Raw genomic sequence first — 17,686 nt, 5'->3', positions numbered from 1 at the left:
CAGTGACTTAGGAAGTCAGGTCTCCTAATTTCCTTTGTAAACAAAGCACTAAACACTGCTGGGCCTTCATCTTCAAAGAATACAAAGGGTCTTTTTTTTTTTTACTTGAATCTTCCATTCTTTTTATTCTCGTTGTTTTATTTATTTATTTATTTATTTATTTATTTATTTATTTATTCGGTTTACATCCCAATTGCTGTCCCCCCACCTCCCAAACCCCCTCACATAGTCCCTCCCCTGTATGCCCTTCCCCTTCTCCTCTGAGAGGGTTGAGGCCCCTCCTGGGTATTCTCCCACCCAGGCACATCAAGTCTCTGCCGGGTTAGGTGCATCCTCTCCCACTGAGGTCAGACTAAGCAGCCCAGTTAGAGAAAAGGATCCCACAGACAGGGAAGAGTTTTAAGAACAGCCTCAAATCCAGTTGTTGGGGAATTCACATGAAGACCAAGCTGTGTATCTGCTACAGTCTTTTATAGCTTTCTAACATCCATGAGTAATAGGTCTAGACTGATAATACTACTTCCACGACTTCACTACTACTACTATTACTACTACTACTACTACTACTACTACTACTACTACTACTACTGATGATGATGATGATGATGATGATGATGATGATGATGATGATGATGATGATATTAATGTCATTCCATGACATCCCCCTCATCACAGCTTGGTTTTTCATGCATGTCTGACACCCACATTGATTGGAGACCTCAGTCTTAAATTCTAAAGTCATCTTCCCTAGTCTCAATTCCTACAGTGGTGTATAAAATTAGCATATAAAAGTCACAGTGTGAAACAATCAAACAAACAAAAACCTTGAAATGTGTAAAGGTTGACTCTGGGTTTGGTTAGAATGTTCACTTCCATGGAATCTCAAGTACATTATGACTAGAATGCCGTACTGAGTGAAACATTAGGAATGTTGCTGGTGTACTACCTGACCTCAGGTTTTGCTGTGATGTTCATTTTAATGTGATCACCTATTTACTCTACTCTTCTTCCTCCTTCTCTTCTTTTTCTCTTCCTTTTTTTAAAAGTTATTTGAAATTTTCACTCAAAACTTTACACTTCTCTTTTGAATATGTATTGTCACCCTTCTACCTTGGCCAAGATTCCAAAATAGCAATCACAGACAATTAGGAATTGCTTCAGTTTCCACAAATAATAGCAGAAAGAAAGTTCACATCTGAAAAAATAGTCGGGTCTTACAGGCAAGTTCCTCTGTCAAGTAACATTCAATTACAACCCTGTGAAAACTTGTAATGTAAATATAGTATCACTGACAGAAGGCTAGCAGCCAAAAAAAAAAAGATCCAAACAATGTCTGGCCTCATTGCCTCTTTCCCTTTGAGGATGATTAACTAGACTGGCCAATAAATATATCTAGTTAGAAATCACTTTGACTGACCCAAATATCTGCAGAAAATAAAGAGAAAGTTTATGTGAACAGAGTCAGAAATAAATGTCTCATATCAAAGGCTGATTGAACACTGGCTGTGTTCTTGACTTAGGAATGCCACACAAGGTAAAAGAAAGGAAGAATATAAAGGGAGATTTGAACAGAGGAGCAGTCCTCAGTTGGGTAGCTTACCCTGCAATTCTGACAGCCTGCATTCTTCTGGTTTAATAAATGCTATCCTCTTTTCCTGAAACATCTTTGAGATTGAAAATCTGGTTATTAACTTTTTTTTTATTAACTTGAGTATTTCTTATATACATTTCGAGTGTTATTCCCTTTCCCGGTTTCCGGGCAAACGTTCCCCTGCCCCCCTCCCCTTCCTTATGGGTGTTCCCCTCCCAACCCTCCCCCCATTGCCGCTCTCCCCCCAAAAGTCTAGTTCACTGGGGGTTCAGTCTTAGCAGGACCCAGGGCTTCCCCTTCCACTGGTGCTCTTACTAGGATATTCATTGCTACCTATGAGGTCAGAGTCCAGGGTCAGTCCATGTATAGTCCTTAGGTAGTGGCTTAGTCCCTGGAAGCTCTGGTTGCTTGGCATTGTTGTACATATGGGGTATCGAGCCCCTTCAAGCTCTTCCAGTTCTTTCTCTGATTCCTTCAACGGGGGTCCAATTCTCAGTTCAGTGCTTTGCTGCTGGCATTCGCCTCTGTATATGCTGTATTCTGGCTGTGTTTCTCAGGAGAGATCTACATCCGGCTCCTGTCGGTCTGTACTTCTTTGCTTTATCCATCTTGTCTAATTGGGTGGCTGTATATGTATGGGCCACATGTGGGGCAGGCTCTGAATGGGTGTTCCTTCAGTCTCTGTTTTAATCTTTGCCTCTCTCTTCCCTGCCAAGGGTATTCTTCTTCCCCTTTTAAAGAAGGAGTGAAGCATTCACATTTTGATCATCCGTCTTGAGTTTCATTTGTTCTAGGCATCTAGGGTAATACAAGCATTTGGGCTAATAGCCACTTATCAATGAGTACATACCATGTATGTCTTTCTGTGATTGGGTTAGCTCACTCAGGATGATATTTTCCAGTTCTAACCATTTGCCCACGAATTTCATAAAGTCATTGTTTTTGATAGCTGAGTAATATTCCATTGTGTAGATGTACCACATTTTCTGTATCCATTCCTCTGTTGAAGGGCATCTGGGTTCTTTCCAGCTTCTGGCTATTATAAATAAGGCTGCAATGAACATAGTGGAGCACGTGTCTTTTTTATATGTTGGGGCATCTTTTGGGTATATGCCCAAGAGAGGTATAGCTGGATCCTCAGGCAGTTCAATGTCCAATTTTCTGAAGAACCTCCAGACTGATTTCCAGAATGGTTGTACCAGTCTGCAACCCCACCAACAATGGAGGAGTGTTCCTCTTTCTCCGTATCCTCGCCAGCATTTGCTGTCACCTGAGTTTTTTTTTCCCAGAGATTTTTTTTTTATTAACTTGAGTATTTCTTATATACATTTCGAGTGTTATTCCCTTTCCCGGTTTCCGGGCAAACATCCCTCTCCCCCCTCCCCTTCCTTATGGGTGTTCCCCTCCCAACCCTCCCCCCATTGCCACCCTCCACCCATAGACTAGTTCACTGGGGGTTCAGTCTTAGCAGGACCCAGGGCTTCCCCTTCCACTGGTGCTCTTACTAGGATATTCATTGCTACCTATGGGGTCAGAGTCCAGGGTCAGTCCATGTATAGTCTTTAGGTAGTGGCTTAGTCCCTGGAAGCTCTGGTTGCTTGGCATTGTTGTACTTTTGGGGTCTCGAGCCCCTTCAAGCTCTTCCAGTTCTTTCTCTGATTCCTTCAACAGGGGACCTATTCTTAGTTCAGTGGTTTGCTGCTGGCATTCGCCTCTGTATTTGCTGTATTCTGGCTGTGTCTCTCAGGAGCGATCTACATCCGGCTCCTGTCGGTCTGCACTTCTTTGCTTCATCCATCTTGTCTAATTGGGTGGCTGTATATGTATGGGCCACATGTGGGGCAGGCTCTGAATGGGTGTTCCTTCAGTCTCTGTTTTAATCTTTGCCTCTCCCTTCCATGCCAAGGGTATTCTTTTTCCTCATTTAAAGAAGGAGTGAAGCATTCACATTTTGATCATCCGTCTTGAGTTTCGTTTGTTCTAGGGATCTAGGGTAATTCAAGCATTTGGGCTAATAGCCACTTATCAATGAGTGCATACCACGTATGTCTTTCTGTGATTGGGTTAGCTCACTCAGGATGATATTTTCCAGTTCCAACCATTTGCCTATGAATTTCATAAACTCGTTTTTGATAGCTGAGTAATATTCCATTGTGTAGATGTACCACATTTTCTGTATCCATTCCTCTGTTGAAGGGCATCTGGGTTCTTTCCAGCTTCTGGCTATTATAAATAAGGCTGTGATGAACATAGTGGAGCACGTGTCTCTTTTATATGTTGAGGCATCTTTTGGGTATATGCCCAAGAGAGGTATAGCTGGATCCTCAGGCAGTTCAATGTCCAGTTTTCTGAGGAACCTCCAGACTGATTTCCAGAATGGTTTTACCAGTCTGCAATCCCACCAACAATGGAGGAGTGTTCCTCTTTCTCCACATCCTCGCCAGCATCTGCTGTCACCTGAGTTTTTGATCTTAGCCATTCTCACTGGTGTGAGGTGAAATCTCAGGGTTGTTTTGATTTGCATTTCCCTTATGACTAAAGATGTTGAACATTTCTTTAGGTGTTTCTCAGCCATTCGGCATTCCTCAGCTGTGAATTCTTTGTTTAGCTCTGAACCCCATTTTTAATAGGGTTATTTGTTTCCCTGCGGTCTAACTTCTTGAGTTCTTTGTATATTTTGGATATAAGGCCTCTATCTGTTGTAGGATTGCTAAAGATCTTTTCCCAATCTGTTGGTTGCCGTTTTGTCCTAACCACAGTGTCCTTTGCCTTACAAAAGCTTTGCAGTTTTATGAGATCCCATTTGTCGATTCTTGATCTTAGCGCATAAGCCATTGGTGTTTTGTTCAGGAAATTTTTTCCAATGCCTATGTGTTCCAGATGCTTCCCTAGTTTTTCTTCTATTAGTTTGAGTGTGTCTGGTTTGATGTGGAGGTCCTTGATCCACTTGGACTTAAGCTTTGTACAGGGTGATAAGCATGGATCGATCTGCATTCTTCTACATGTTGACCTCCAGTTGAACCAGCACCATTTGCTGAAAATGCTATCTTTTTTCCATTGGATGGTTTTGGCTCCTTTGTCAAAAATCAAGTGACCATAGGTGTGTGGCTTCATTTCTGGGTCTTCAATTCTATTCCATTGGTCTATCTGTCTGTCTCTGTACCAATACCATGCAGTTTTTATCACTATTGCTCTGTAATACTGCTTGAGTTCAGGGATAGTGATTCCCCCTGAAGTCCTTTTATTGTTGAGGATAGTTTTAGCTATCCTGGGTTTTTTGTTATTCCAGATGAATTTGCAAATTGTTCTGTCTAACTCTTTGAAGAATTAGATTGGTATTTTGATGGGGATTGCATTGAATCTGTAGATCGATTTTGGTAAAATGGCCATTTTTACTATATAAATCCTGCCAATCCATGAGCATGGGAGATCTTTCCATCTCTCGAGGTCTTCTTCAATTTCTTTCTTCAGTGTCTTGAAGTTCTTATTGTACAGATCTTTCACTTGCTTCGTTAAAGTCACACCGAGGTACTTTATATTATTTGGGTCTATTATGAAGGGTGTCGTTTCCCCAATTTCTTTCTCGGCTTGTTTCTCTTTTGTGTAGAGGAAGGCTACTGATTTATTTGAGTTAATTTTATACCCAGCCACTTTGCTGAAGTTGTTTATCAGCTTTAGTAGTTCTCTGGTGGAACTTTTGGGATCACTCAAATATACTATCATATCATCTGCAAATAGTGATATTTTGACTTCTTCTCTTCCGATCTGTATCCCCTTGACCTCCTTTTGTTGTCTGATTGCTCTGGCTAGAACTTCAAGAACTATATTGAATAAGTAGGGAGAGAGTGGGCAGCCTTGTCTAGTCCCTGATTTTAGTGGGATTGCTTCAAGTTTCTCTCCATTTAGTTTAATGTTAACAACTCGTTTGCTGTATATGGCTTTTACTATGTTTAGGTATGGGCCTTGAATTCCTATTCTTTCTAGGACTTTTATCATGAAGGGGTGTTGAATTTTGTCAAATGCTTTCTCAGCATCTAATGAAATGATCATGTGGTTTTGTTCTTTCAGTTTGTTTATATAATGGATCACGTTGATGGTTTTCCGTATATTAAACCATCCCTGCATGCCTGGGATGAAGCCTACTTGATCATGGTGGATGATTGTTTTGATGTGCTCTTGGATTCGGTTTGCCAGAAGTTTATTGAGTATTTTTGCATCGATATTTATAAGGGAAATTGGTCTGAAGTTCTCTTCCTTTGTTGGGTCTTTGTGTGGTTTAGGTATAAGAGTAATTGTGGCTTCATAGAAGGAATTCGGTAGTGCTCCATCTGTTTTAATTTTGTGGAATATTTGGATAATATTGGTATGAGGTCTTCTATGAAGGTCTGATAGAATTCGGCACTAAACCTGTCTGGACCTGGGCTCTTTTTGGTTGGGAGACCTTTAATTACTGCTTCTATTTCCTTAGGCATTATGGGGTTGTTTAACTGGTTTATCTGTTCCTGATTTAACTTTGATACCTGGTATCTGTCTAGGAAATTGTCCATTTCCTGTAGATTTTCAATTTTTGTTGAATATAGGTTTTTATACTAAGATCTGATGATTTTTTGAATTTCCTCTGAATCTGTAGTTATGTCTCCCTTTTCATTTCTGATTTTGTTAATTTGGACGCACTCTCTGTGTCCTCTCGTTAGTCTGGCTAAGGGTTTATCTATCTTGTTGATTTTCTCAAAGAACCAACTTTTGGTTCTGTTGATTTTTTCTATGGTCCTTTTTGTTTCTACTTGGTTGATTTCAGCTCTGAGTTTGATTATTTCCTGCCTTCTACTCCTCCTGCGTGTATTTGCTTCTTTTTGTTCTAGAGCTTTTAGGTGTGCTGTCAAGCTGCTGACATATGCTCTTTCCTGTTTCTTTCTGCAGGCACTCAGCGCTATGAGTTTTCCTCTTAGCACAGCTTTCATTGTGTCCCATAAGTTTGGGTATGTTGTACCTTCATTTTCATTAAATTCTAAAAAGTTTTAATTTATTTCTTTATTTCTTCCTTGACCAGATTATCATTGAGTAGAGCATTGTTCAATTTCCACGTATATGTGGGCATTCTTCCCTTATTCTTATTGAAGACCAGCTTTAGGCCGTGGTGGTCTGATAGCACGCATGGTATTATTTCTATCTTTCTGTACCTGTTGAGGCCCGTTTTTTGACCAATTATATGGTCAATTTTGGAGAAAGTACCATGAGGAGCTAAGAAGAAGGTATATCCCTTTGCTTTAGGATAGAATGTTCTATAAATATCTGTTAAGTCCATTTGGCTCATGACTTCTCTTACTCTGTCTATGTCTCTGTTTAATTTCTGTTTCCATGATCTGTCCATGGATGAGAGTGGGGTGTTGAAATCTCCTACTATTGTTGTGTGAGGTGCAATGTGTGTTTTGAGCTTTAGTAAGGTTTCTTTTACATATGTAGGTGCCCTTGTATTTGGGGCATAGATATTTAGGATTGAGAGTTCATCTTGGTGGATTTTTCCTTTGATGAATATGAAGTGTCCTTCCTTATCTTTTTTGATGACTTTTAGTTGAAAATTGATTTTATTTGATATCAGAATGGCTACTCCAGCTTGGTTCTTCTGACCATTTGCTTGGGAAGTTGTTTTCCAGCCTTTCACTCTGAGGTAGTGTCTGTTTTTGTCTCTGAGGTGTGTTTCCTGTAGGCAGCAGAAGGCAGGGTCCTCGTTGCTTATCCAGTTTGTTAATCTATGTCTTTTTATTGGGGAGTTGAGGCCATTGATGTTGAGAGATATTAAGGAATAGTGATTATTGCTTCCTGTTATATTCATATTTGGATGTGAGGTTATGTTTGTGTGCTTTTCTTCTCTTTGTTTGGTTGCCAAGACGATTACTTTCTTGCTTCTTCTAGGGTATAGCTTGCCTCCTTATGTTGGGCTTTACCATTTATTATCCTTTGTAGTACTGGATTTGTAGAAAGATATTGTGTAAATTTGATTTTGTCATGGAATATCTTGGTTTCTCCATCTATATTAATTGAAAGTTTTGCAGGATACAGTAACCTGGGCTGGCATTTGTGTTCTCTTAGGGTCTGTATGACATCAGTCCAGGATCTTCTGGCCTTCATAGTTTCTGGCGAAACGTCTGGTGTGATTCTGATAGGTCTGCCTTTATATGTTACTTGACCTTTTTCCCTTACTGCTTTTAATATTCTTTCTTTATTTTGTGCGTTTGGTGTTTTGACTATTATGTGACGGGAGGTGTTTCTTTTCTGGTCCAATTTATTTGGAGTTCTGTAGGCTTCTTGTATGCCTATGGGTATCTCTTTTTTTAGGTTAGGGAAGTTTTCTTCTATGATTTTGTTGAAGATATTTACTGGTCCTCTGAGCTGGGAGTCTTCACTCTCTTCTATACCTATTATCCTTAGGTTTGATCTTCTCATTGAGTCCTGGATTTCCTGTATGTTTTGGACCAGTAGCTTTTTCCGCTTTACATTATCTTTGACAGTTGAGTCAATGATTTCTATGGAATCTTCTGCTCCTGAGATTCTCTCTTCCATCTCTTGTATTCTGTTGGTGAAGCTCGTATCTACAGCTCCTTGTCTCTTCTTTTGGTTTTCTATATTCAGGGTTGTTTCCATGTGTTCTTTCTTGATTGCTTCTATTTCCATTTTTAATTCCTTCAACTGTGTGATTGTGTTTTCCTGGAATTCTTTCAGGGATTTTTGTGACTCCTCTCTATGGTCTTCTACTTGTTTATTTATGATTTCCTGGAATTCTTTCAGGGATTTTTGTGACTCCTCTCTATGGGCTTCTACTTGTTTATTTCTGATTTCCTGGAATTCTTTCAGGGATTTTTGCGATTCCTCTCTGTAGGCTTCTACTTGTTCTTTAAGGGAGTTCTTCACGTCTTTCTTGAAGTCCTCAAGCATCATGATCAAATATGATTTTGAAACTAGATCTTGCTTTTCTGGTGTGTTTGGATATTCCATGTTTGTTTTGATGGGAGAATTGGGCTCCGATGGTGCCATATAGTCTTGGTTTCTGTTGCTTGGGATCCTGCGCTTGCCTCTGGCCATCAGATTATCTCTAGTGTTACTTAGTTCTGCTATTTCTGACAGTGGCTAGACTGTCCTATAAGCCTGTGTGTCAGGAGTGCTGTAGACCTGTTTTCCTGTTTTCTTTCAGCCAGTTATGGGGACAGAGTGTTCTGCTTTCGGGCGTGTAGTTTTTCCTCTCTACAGGTTCTCAGCTGTTCCTGTGGGCCTGTGTCTTGAGTTCACCAGGCAGGTCACTTGCAGTAGAAAAGTTGGTCTTACCTGTGGTCCCGAGGCTCAAGTTCGCTCGCGGTGTGCTGCCCTCGAGCTCTCTGCCGCGGCAGCAACCAGGAAGATCTGCGCCACCGTTTCCGGGAGCTTCAGTGCACCAGGGTTCCAGATGTCGTTTGGTGTTTTCCTCTGGAATCAGTCATGTGTGCAGAATGCAGTCTCTTCTTGTTTCCCAGGCGTGTCTGGCTCTCTGAAGGTTTAGCTCTCCCTCCCACGGGATTTGGGTGCAGAGAACTGTTTATCTGGTCTGTTCCTTCAGGTCCCAGTGGTGTCTCAGACGTAGCGGTCCTGCCACTCCTGGGCCCTCCCCCACGGGAACCCAGAGGCCTTATACAGTTTCCTCTTGGGCCAGGGATGTGGGCCGTGGTGGGCAGTGTTGGTGGTCTCCTCCGCTCTGCAGTCTCAGGAGTGCCCACCTGACCAGGCGGTGAGGTCTCTCTCCCACGGGGTCTGGGAGCAGAGAGCTGCTGCAGGCCGGGATCCGCGCGTGTGGGACTCCCGGTAAACACAGGAAGTGCCCGGTCCTAGAGGATTTCTGCCTCTGTGTGTCCCGAGTTCACCAGGCAGGTCTCTTGCAGCAGAAAAGTTGGTCTTACCTGTGGTCCGAGGCTCAAGTTTGCTCGGGGGGTGCTGCCCACGAGCTCTCTTCAGCGGCAGCAACCAGGAAGATCTGTGCCGCCGTTTCCTGGGAGTTTCGGTGCACCAGGGTTCCAGATGGTGTTTGGTGTTTTCCTCTGGCGTCCGAGATGTGTGCAGAATGCATTCTCTTCTGGTTTCCCAGGCATATCTGCCTCTCTGAAGGTTTAGCTTTCCCTCCCATGGGATTTGGGTGCAGAGCTGGTTATTAACTTTTAAGGCTGCTTAGAGTGAAATGTATTCCCCTGAACTATTGATTTCAATGTATTGTATGGTGGTTTCTTGTGTGATATACAATGCACATTGCTAATACAGGCCTTTAGGTGGTTCAGTATTAGAAGGACAGTTGCAGACCCCATAAATCCTACATATCTACAAATTCTATTTTATCATGGTTAACAATGGTTAAATTTCATATGCAATACAAATACTCATTAAAAAATCCTTGTTCTATCAGAAGAAAACCCAACATACCTCCTTGGATCCTGAATCATTAATTACCATAACTTCCAGATATTTGACTTAAGTTCAAACATGGATCCCCTTTTGACCAAATAATGTCTAGAGTTTGGATGTGAGTTGAACTCCGCAATGGTTTTTTGTTTTGGAGTTTGATCCTCTGTGTGACAACATTAAGAGATGTTGGGGTCATTAAGTGGTGGATCTTAGTCAGGATTTCATTAAACCAAATGGGACATAACTACAGAAGAGATGTAATGCAATTCTTGTGGGATCCCAGTTAATTCTCATGAAAGGTTGTTGTAAAAAAAAATCAAAGTCCAGATTCCTATCTTGTGTTTCTTCCCATCATATGCTCTTTTCCTTTTAAATACTCTTTTCTATGATGTCATCCACAATGATGTATTTGTGACATGAAGTTGTCACCAGAGTGGATAATATACTATTGAAACTCTATAACTATGAGCTAAATTAACTTATTTTCATTATATAGTACCTAGTCTAAAGCATTTCATTATAACAGAAAATTGACTATTGCAATAAGCTATATTATTCTGGTATATTATATTAAACTACAATGAAATAAAAAGGTAAAGTAAAATAATATATATATACATAAACCTTGCTTATTTGATTAATTTTTAATCCTAATAAAATTATAATTTTAACACTGAACTTCCCATTAGAAAAATATAAAAATATAATTGAATGTTAATTGAGTAATAAAATTAAAAGGTCAATATTGATGACTTCTTAGATTTGTTGTACATAGATATCCATATATTTTTGTTTCATCCTATGTAGAGGATAGATTACAATTATGCTTTTCTTCTTGTTTGTACCTTACAGTTGATTATCAAAGTTATTCTCTAATGAGGCCATTTCAAGTATATGGAAGCCAGTTTACTGCCAACCTCCTGGAAACATGGAAATCTCTAGTTTAGATTTAGTTAGGCAGTGCAACAATAACTGAGAGATTAAAAACCAACACAAAATCATCCTACTTAATCCTCTATTGCATCAGAGTTTGCGAAAGAGCCTATCTTCACTTCCAAGATAAACAAGTCATTGCTAAACAGTGTATTAGAGAAATGCAAGGTATCTACTATTAAAACGCCACAGAAACCCAGAACAAATGAAAGGCATGGCAATGCTTAAATTTTTAAAGACTAAGAATCAGTATGAGAGAAAATGTTCTTACCATCTGCGGGCACGCAACCTGAACTGAAAGATATGTCATCGATAGCCAAAACTTCTTCCTGCCCATGAGTTGCAAGCATTTGAGCTTGAAAAATGACCTGCAAAATAAAGATAAAACAAATGAAAAACACAGAACAGCAGGCTTCACTGTCTCACGATGCTATAGAAGAAAGCATTCAAATACTATATACAATCTGGAAGTACTCAGGTACCTCACTGATTTCAAGGAAAGTGGATCAAAGAAAATATTTTCTAGAACAAAACAGCATAGCCCTCATTGTACTGCAGATATAGAGTATGGATAGGGGGCCATGTCCATGACCTCATGCAGATTCCCTCATATAGCTACCTTACGTTTTGAATTCCAGCATATTTCATGTATGTCTGCACATATCTACCATTTAACAGCTTTTGAGCCTACGTTCCATCGGACTTCTGGACCTTGGCAACTTGTTTCATTTTTTATTTCTAATTCTTCACATTTTATTTACAGTTTTGCTTGAATTCCCTTTGTGCCATCATCTTATACACTGCTAGCCATTAATTGAATCAATACTAAGAAAACTGACTTACAAAGAGTGAGTTTCATGTTATGATGTATAGACCTCCTAAGTCTACACAGCGGAAAATATCCTGCTATGATGAATCCATAGTGAGGATCCACTCTATTGTCTGACTACCTAAATAAATAAACAACCAGTGTGTTGATGGGTGTTTTATACCAACCTCACCAAGGAGTGCCAATGACACTTGTGGCTTCATTCAGGTGTGTATCAAGAATGTGCACATTGTTCAGCCGTGTTCATTACATAAACACTATCACTTTTAAAAGCCAACATCCTTTTGGGGTTAGTTATTAGTATGGATCCACCAAAACAATTCCTTATCCTGAGTTGCATTTATTTGATACTATACAATATGATATGCCAGTATTACTCCTTGCAAGGACAATGGTGCCAGCCATCCTATTAAAAATCCAATAAAATACGTGGAACACCTGTTGTGGAACCTTAACTTTAAGTGTCAAACACTCAAAAATAAAAAAACCCTCAAAACAGGAAAAACTGAAGGAATCGTGGAAAGCAGAATCATATTGGAAAGATGCCAAAAACATTGCTAGAGATGATTTCTAAGGAAAAAAGTATGCAGATTCCCTCCTATAGCCACCTTACGTTTTGCATTTTCATATGTATATGCATAATAGTTCTTATAAAAATAACCCATATGAGGGGCTGAAGCAATGCTTCAGTGGTTAAGAGCAAGAGTTACTCTTCCAGAAGATCTGGATTTTGGTTCCCAGCACCCACACAGAATTTCACAAACATTTCTGTAACCCCAATCCCAGGGGGCTGAACATCCTTTCTGATCTATGCAGGTATTAGACATGCAGGTGGTTCAGACATTCATTCACGTAAAACACTCATACACATCAAATAAAAATAAATCTAAAAATCAACAAATAACCCATAGGTCCATATGGTATATTTATAAAAAGAAAAAAAATTGTACCAAAAGAGGTAACTGAGGTACAGATCAATGGGGGTTAAGAGTTGCCTTACATGCATGTGGCCTTGGTGACTCTCCTCAAAGCTCTTTCAGCACGATGCCATTTTTTAATTTAATTTTTATTGGATGTTTTTATTTACATTTCAAATGTCATTCCCTTTCCTGATTTCCTGTGCATAAGCCCCCTATCCCATCCCCCCCCTTCTTCTAGAAGGGTGTTCCCCCTCTCCAACCAAACCCCTGGACTTCCAGCAGGAGAAACAGGAGAGTTCAAAGTTCAAGATGATGCTTAATCATATAAAGAATCAGAGGCCATTCTGAGTGTCACGAGACCCAATATCAAAAGAGAGACAAGGATTGGTTGGAAAACAACAATGGCTACTGTTCCAAAGCACCAGGGTTTGATTCCCAGAACCCTGATGGTTGCTCACATCCATCTGTACTCCAGTCCCAGAGGATCCAAAAAACCTCTTTTGTCTTCCACAGATATTACGCACACACACCGGATATAGATTTGCATGCAGGCACTCACATATACACATTAAACAAACAAACAAAATTTTTAAGGAATAAAACATGCTGGGTGCATAGCATTAAGTGTTATTAATTCCTGTTATTACATTAAGATATGACAGCTATTCTGTGGATCATACTTGTGGATAAGAACTTTTCCAGATGTCTGTGCTTCTTAGCTCCTGCTGAGTTAAGCATTTCCCCACAGACACCATATTTAAAGTCAGAAGCAGTAATAAATGTCTGTTCCATCACTACCCTCATTTCTGTTTCTCCCCAAAAGATCACCCATCATTAGAGTTAAGCTAGTATCCAGCCTGAAGAAACACATATATTACTTCACAGATGTCTGCCACTCTCCTGGGCTCTCCTTCCTTGCCTCTGCCGCCTGCCAGGCATCTCCTCACAAATGAGAAAAGTTACTTCTAATTCATTACACACCGCACTCTCTCTCCAAATTGAAGCTCTCACTTCACTCATTTGCTGACAATGAGCCAGGCTATGACTGTGCAATGCTCAAAACTCCAAAATGACCTTTAGAACCGCTTTCTCCTCAGGTCTCACGTCTCATCAACCAGCACCCATTAAGTTCATTTTCCTTCTAGCCTTGTCCCTACTCCCATTTCCTTGTGCCTGATCTATTGAGGCTGCCTTTAAATTTCCTTCCTGCCCTAATCCTCTCCTCATTAGAGTTCGCAATAGATATTATATGTTTATTTGGCTCAGCTAAATCGCAGGCTAACTTGCTATAACTGAAGAGAAGTTATTGTGCAAATTGTCTGCCATTGGAGCCCCCAAGCTCAGCCAAGGAAAACCTTTTTCTTCAGAGAGGAGAGGTTTCTCTAAGAAAAATTTGCTAATGGATCTGAGAGGTTACAAAACACAAAGCTCATCAGATTTAAATACATAAACCCACCAAACAGATTCAAACAAAAATATTTCCCCCAGGGATGTTGGTTATTATCTAGAAAAAAAATTCAAAGTAAGTAAAAACCCCAGGTAATGAGAAGGAGCCAGGTCCCATGAAGGGCCAATGTCAGAAGCGATGCTGGCTTATGGTAGTATCGTTTCCACACCAAAAAAAAAAAGATATATAATATTCCTGGTTTATCCAAAGTTTTCTCTGAAAAATGTATGCTATTTGTATACATTTCTGAGCAAAGTAGTCTCAGAAAAGGGAAGTAGAAGAGAAATGGAAAAGAAAAGGAGACAGGAAAAGAAGAAAAGAGAAGAGAAAAGGAAAGAGGTCAGCAGATTGTAAGACAGGCAATAGAGTCAGGGCATCAGGAGGCAGGGAATACCCTACACAGATTCAACAATAAAATCAGACAAATTTATTTGCCCCCAGACATTTTAGAGAAAATGACCTCTGAGTGGAGACAAAAGGTCCCCTCCCAGGACAATTGATTTAAATGTTAGAGGAAGATGTAATGTCAGATCAATAAGAGACCTGACTTAACAATAAGTACCTGACCATAAATTTTATCATTACATAACTATATAGATAAATGACACAGGATAAGTGAAGAAAAGGCACATATCATTAGAACATCCTTAATTCATTCTGTATATTCAATTACCTTCCAATTACTCTCTTTTCTTTTCCTTGTGTTTTTAGACACTGTCTCTTTAAAGAGACCTGGCTGGACTTGAATGTAGACTCTCCTGACTCAGTTTTCCAAGTGCTGGAGTTGTAAGCCTATGTCAGCACACCTAGCTGTCATTTTACACTCTAGAAATTTAAAACAATACTAAACTAATCACATGGATCTGTAGTATTTTAAAACTATAGAAATTCACTAACAATGAAAGTGCATTGTAATTTTATCCAACACATCATATGAAAAAATATTTACTGAGTTCTATGCAGGTGAGTTGACTGCTTTTGGAGGTTCTGGTTTTTATCTCTCTCTTCTGAAACAGTTTAATTAGAGTCAGTATAGACAATTGTTATCATTCAGTAACTAAGTGATTGCCATCTGAGACCAAACTTCTGTAGATTCTAACATGGCACGACTACGTGATGGGTTATTAAACTCTGTAAAGATCAAAGCCTCAGTGTTAAAATGGGGGCAAATCATCATTCTTCCTCAGAGTATTCCCAGAGGGGCTAGTTAAATTATACCATGAAGTACTAAATGCAATCGCTTCACTTCAGTAAATGTTCAACAAATGATAGTTGCTACCATGCCCCAAATATCTTCATAACATCTATGAAACGCTGTCATCTTTCTTCATAAGGCCACCTCCTTGTTCATGGACCAGGACATCCTTGGAAATTAAAACACTTCAATTTTATTAAGGAGCAAAACGAGTGTTTTTTCAGATAAAAGAGATAAAGGGCCCTGGGTGACAACCAGCTTCAGGGGATTTCCCCAGAACTCACATTAACCTGGAATGTGGCTGTCACTGACTGAAATAACTTATCTAGCTATTTCTGAAGGAAGCATGTATGGTTTTAAACTATCGGAAGTCAGCATGAAGGGAGAATGGCAGAGAATGAAATAATTCCTGCGGGCTTCCAAGTTGCTGAGGCAGCAGATATAATATGGACGCACTGATTACAAAATTCCTAAAATAGTCTCTCACAAAAGCTCTTCAAAACAAGATAGTGGCTGACAGTGGTCCCCATTATGAGCACAGCACATCTCTGCAGCTCGCCACACAGCAGTGAATGAACATCTGCCCACTTGCTGACAGGACAAAATTAAAGGTATCTGCAGTCTAAAAGCATGGGTATAGCCTAAGCATCCCAGGAGCCTTGCGCTCCAATCCTCTTTTTTTTTTTTTTTTATTAACTTGAGTATTTCTTATATACATTTCGAGTGTTATTCCCTTTCCCGGTTTCCGGGCAAACATCCCCCTCCCCCCTCCCCTTCCTTATGGGTGTTCCCCTCCCAACCCTCCCCCCATTGCCGCCCTCCCCCCATAGACTAGTTCACTGGGGGTTCAGTCTTAGCAGGACCCAGGGCTTCCCCTTCCACTGGTGCTCTTACTAGGATATTCATTGCTACCTATGGGGTCAGAGTCCAGGGTCAGTCCATGTATAGTCTTTAGGTAGTGGCTTAGTCCCTGGAAGCTCTGGTTGCTTGGCATTGTTGTACTTTTGGGGTCTCGAGCCCCTTCAAGCTCTTCCAGTTCTTTTTCTGATTCCTTCAATAGGGGACATATTCTCAGTTCAGTGGTTTGCTGCTGGCATTCGCCTCTATATTTGCTGTATTCTGGCTGTGTCTCTCAGGAGCGATCTACATCCGGCTCCTGTCGGTCTGCACTTCTTTGCTTCATCCATCTTGTCTAATTGGGTGGCTGTATATGTATGGGCCACATGTGGGGCAGGCTCTGAATGGGTGTTCCTTCAGTCTCTGTTTTAATCTTTGCCTCTCCCTTCCCTGCCAAGGGTATTCTTTTTCCTCATTTAAAGAAGGAGTGAAGCATTCACATTTTGATCATCCGTCTTGAGTTTCGTTTGTTCTAGGGATCTAGGGTAATTCAAGCATTTGGGCTAATAGCCACTTATCAATGAGTGCATACCATGTATGTCTTTCTGTGATTGGGTTAGCTCACTCAGGATGATATTTTCCAGTTCCAACCATTTGCCTACGAATTTCATAAACTCGTTGTTTTTGATAGCTGAGTAATATTCCATTGTGTAGATGTACCACATTTTCTGTATCCATTCCTCTGTTGAAGGGCATCTGGGTTCTTCCAGTTTCTGGCTATTATAAATAAGGCTGCGATGAACATAGTGGAGCACGTGTCTCTTTTATATGTTGAGGCATCTTTTGGGTATATGCCCAAGAGAGGTATAGCTGGATCCTCAGGCAGTTCAATGTCCAATTTTCTGAGGAACCTCCAGACTGATTTCCAGAATGGTTTTACCAGTCTGCAATCCCACCAACAATGGAGGAGTGTTCCTCTTTCTCCACATCCTTGCCAGCATCTGCTGTCACCTGAGTTTTTGATCTTAGCCATTCTCACTGGTGTGAGGTGAAATCTCAGGGTTGTTTTGATCTGCATTTCCCTTATGACTAAAGATGTTGAACATTTCTTTAGGTGTTTCTCAGCCATTCGGCATTCCTCAGCTGTGAATTCTTTGTTTAGCTCTGAACCCCATTTTTTTTGGTTCTTTTTTTTCCGGAGCTGGGGACCGAACCCAGGGCCTTGTGCTTCCTAGGTAAGCGCTCTACCACTGAGCTAAATCCCCAGCCCCTGAACCCCATTTTTTAATAGGGTTATTTGTTTCCCTGCGGTCTAACTTCTTGAGTTCTTTGTATATTTTGGATATAAGGCCTCTATCTGTTGTAGGATTGGTAAAGATCTTTTCCCAATCTGTTGGTTGCCGTTTTGTCCTAACCACCGTGTCCTTTGCCTTACAGAAGCTTTGCAGTTTTATGAGATCCCATTTGTCGATTCTTGATCTTAGAGCATAAGCCATTGGTGTTTTGTTCAGGA

General features: G+C 40.4%; 1 protein-coding gene across 2 annotated transcripts in view; it reads right to left on the bottom strand.

Moving 5' to 3' along the window:
* Malrd1 (MAM and LDL receptor class A domain containing 1) overlaps positions 1-17,686 on the bottom strand; it is a 724,504-nt gene that overhangs the window by 633,779 nt on the left and 73,039 nt on the right. For both annotated transcript variants that reach the window (XM_087589615.1, NM_001287618.3), the window contains 1 exon segment: positions 11,217-11,313. In XM_087589615.1, coding sequence (XP_087445741.1) covers positions 11,217-11,313 — 97 coding nt within the window.

The sequence above is a fragment of the Rattus norvegicus genome, chromosome 17 (genome assembly GCF_021556685.1).
Source record: "Rattus norvegicus strain SHRSP/BbbUtx chromosome 17, alternate assembly SHRSP_T2T, whole genome shotgun sequence".
In the NCBI taxonomy this organism is placed as follows: Eukaryota; Metazoa; Chordata; class Mammalia; order Rodentia; family Muridae; genus Rattus; species Rattus norvegicus.
Note: the sequence above shows the minus strand (reverse complement) of the source record. Positions and strands in the feature narration are given on the sequence as shown.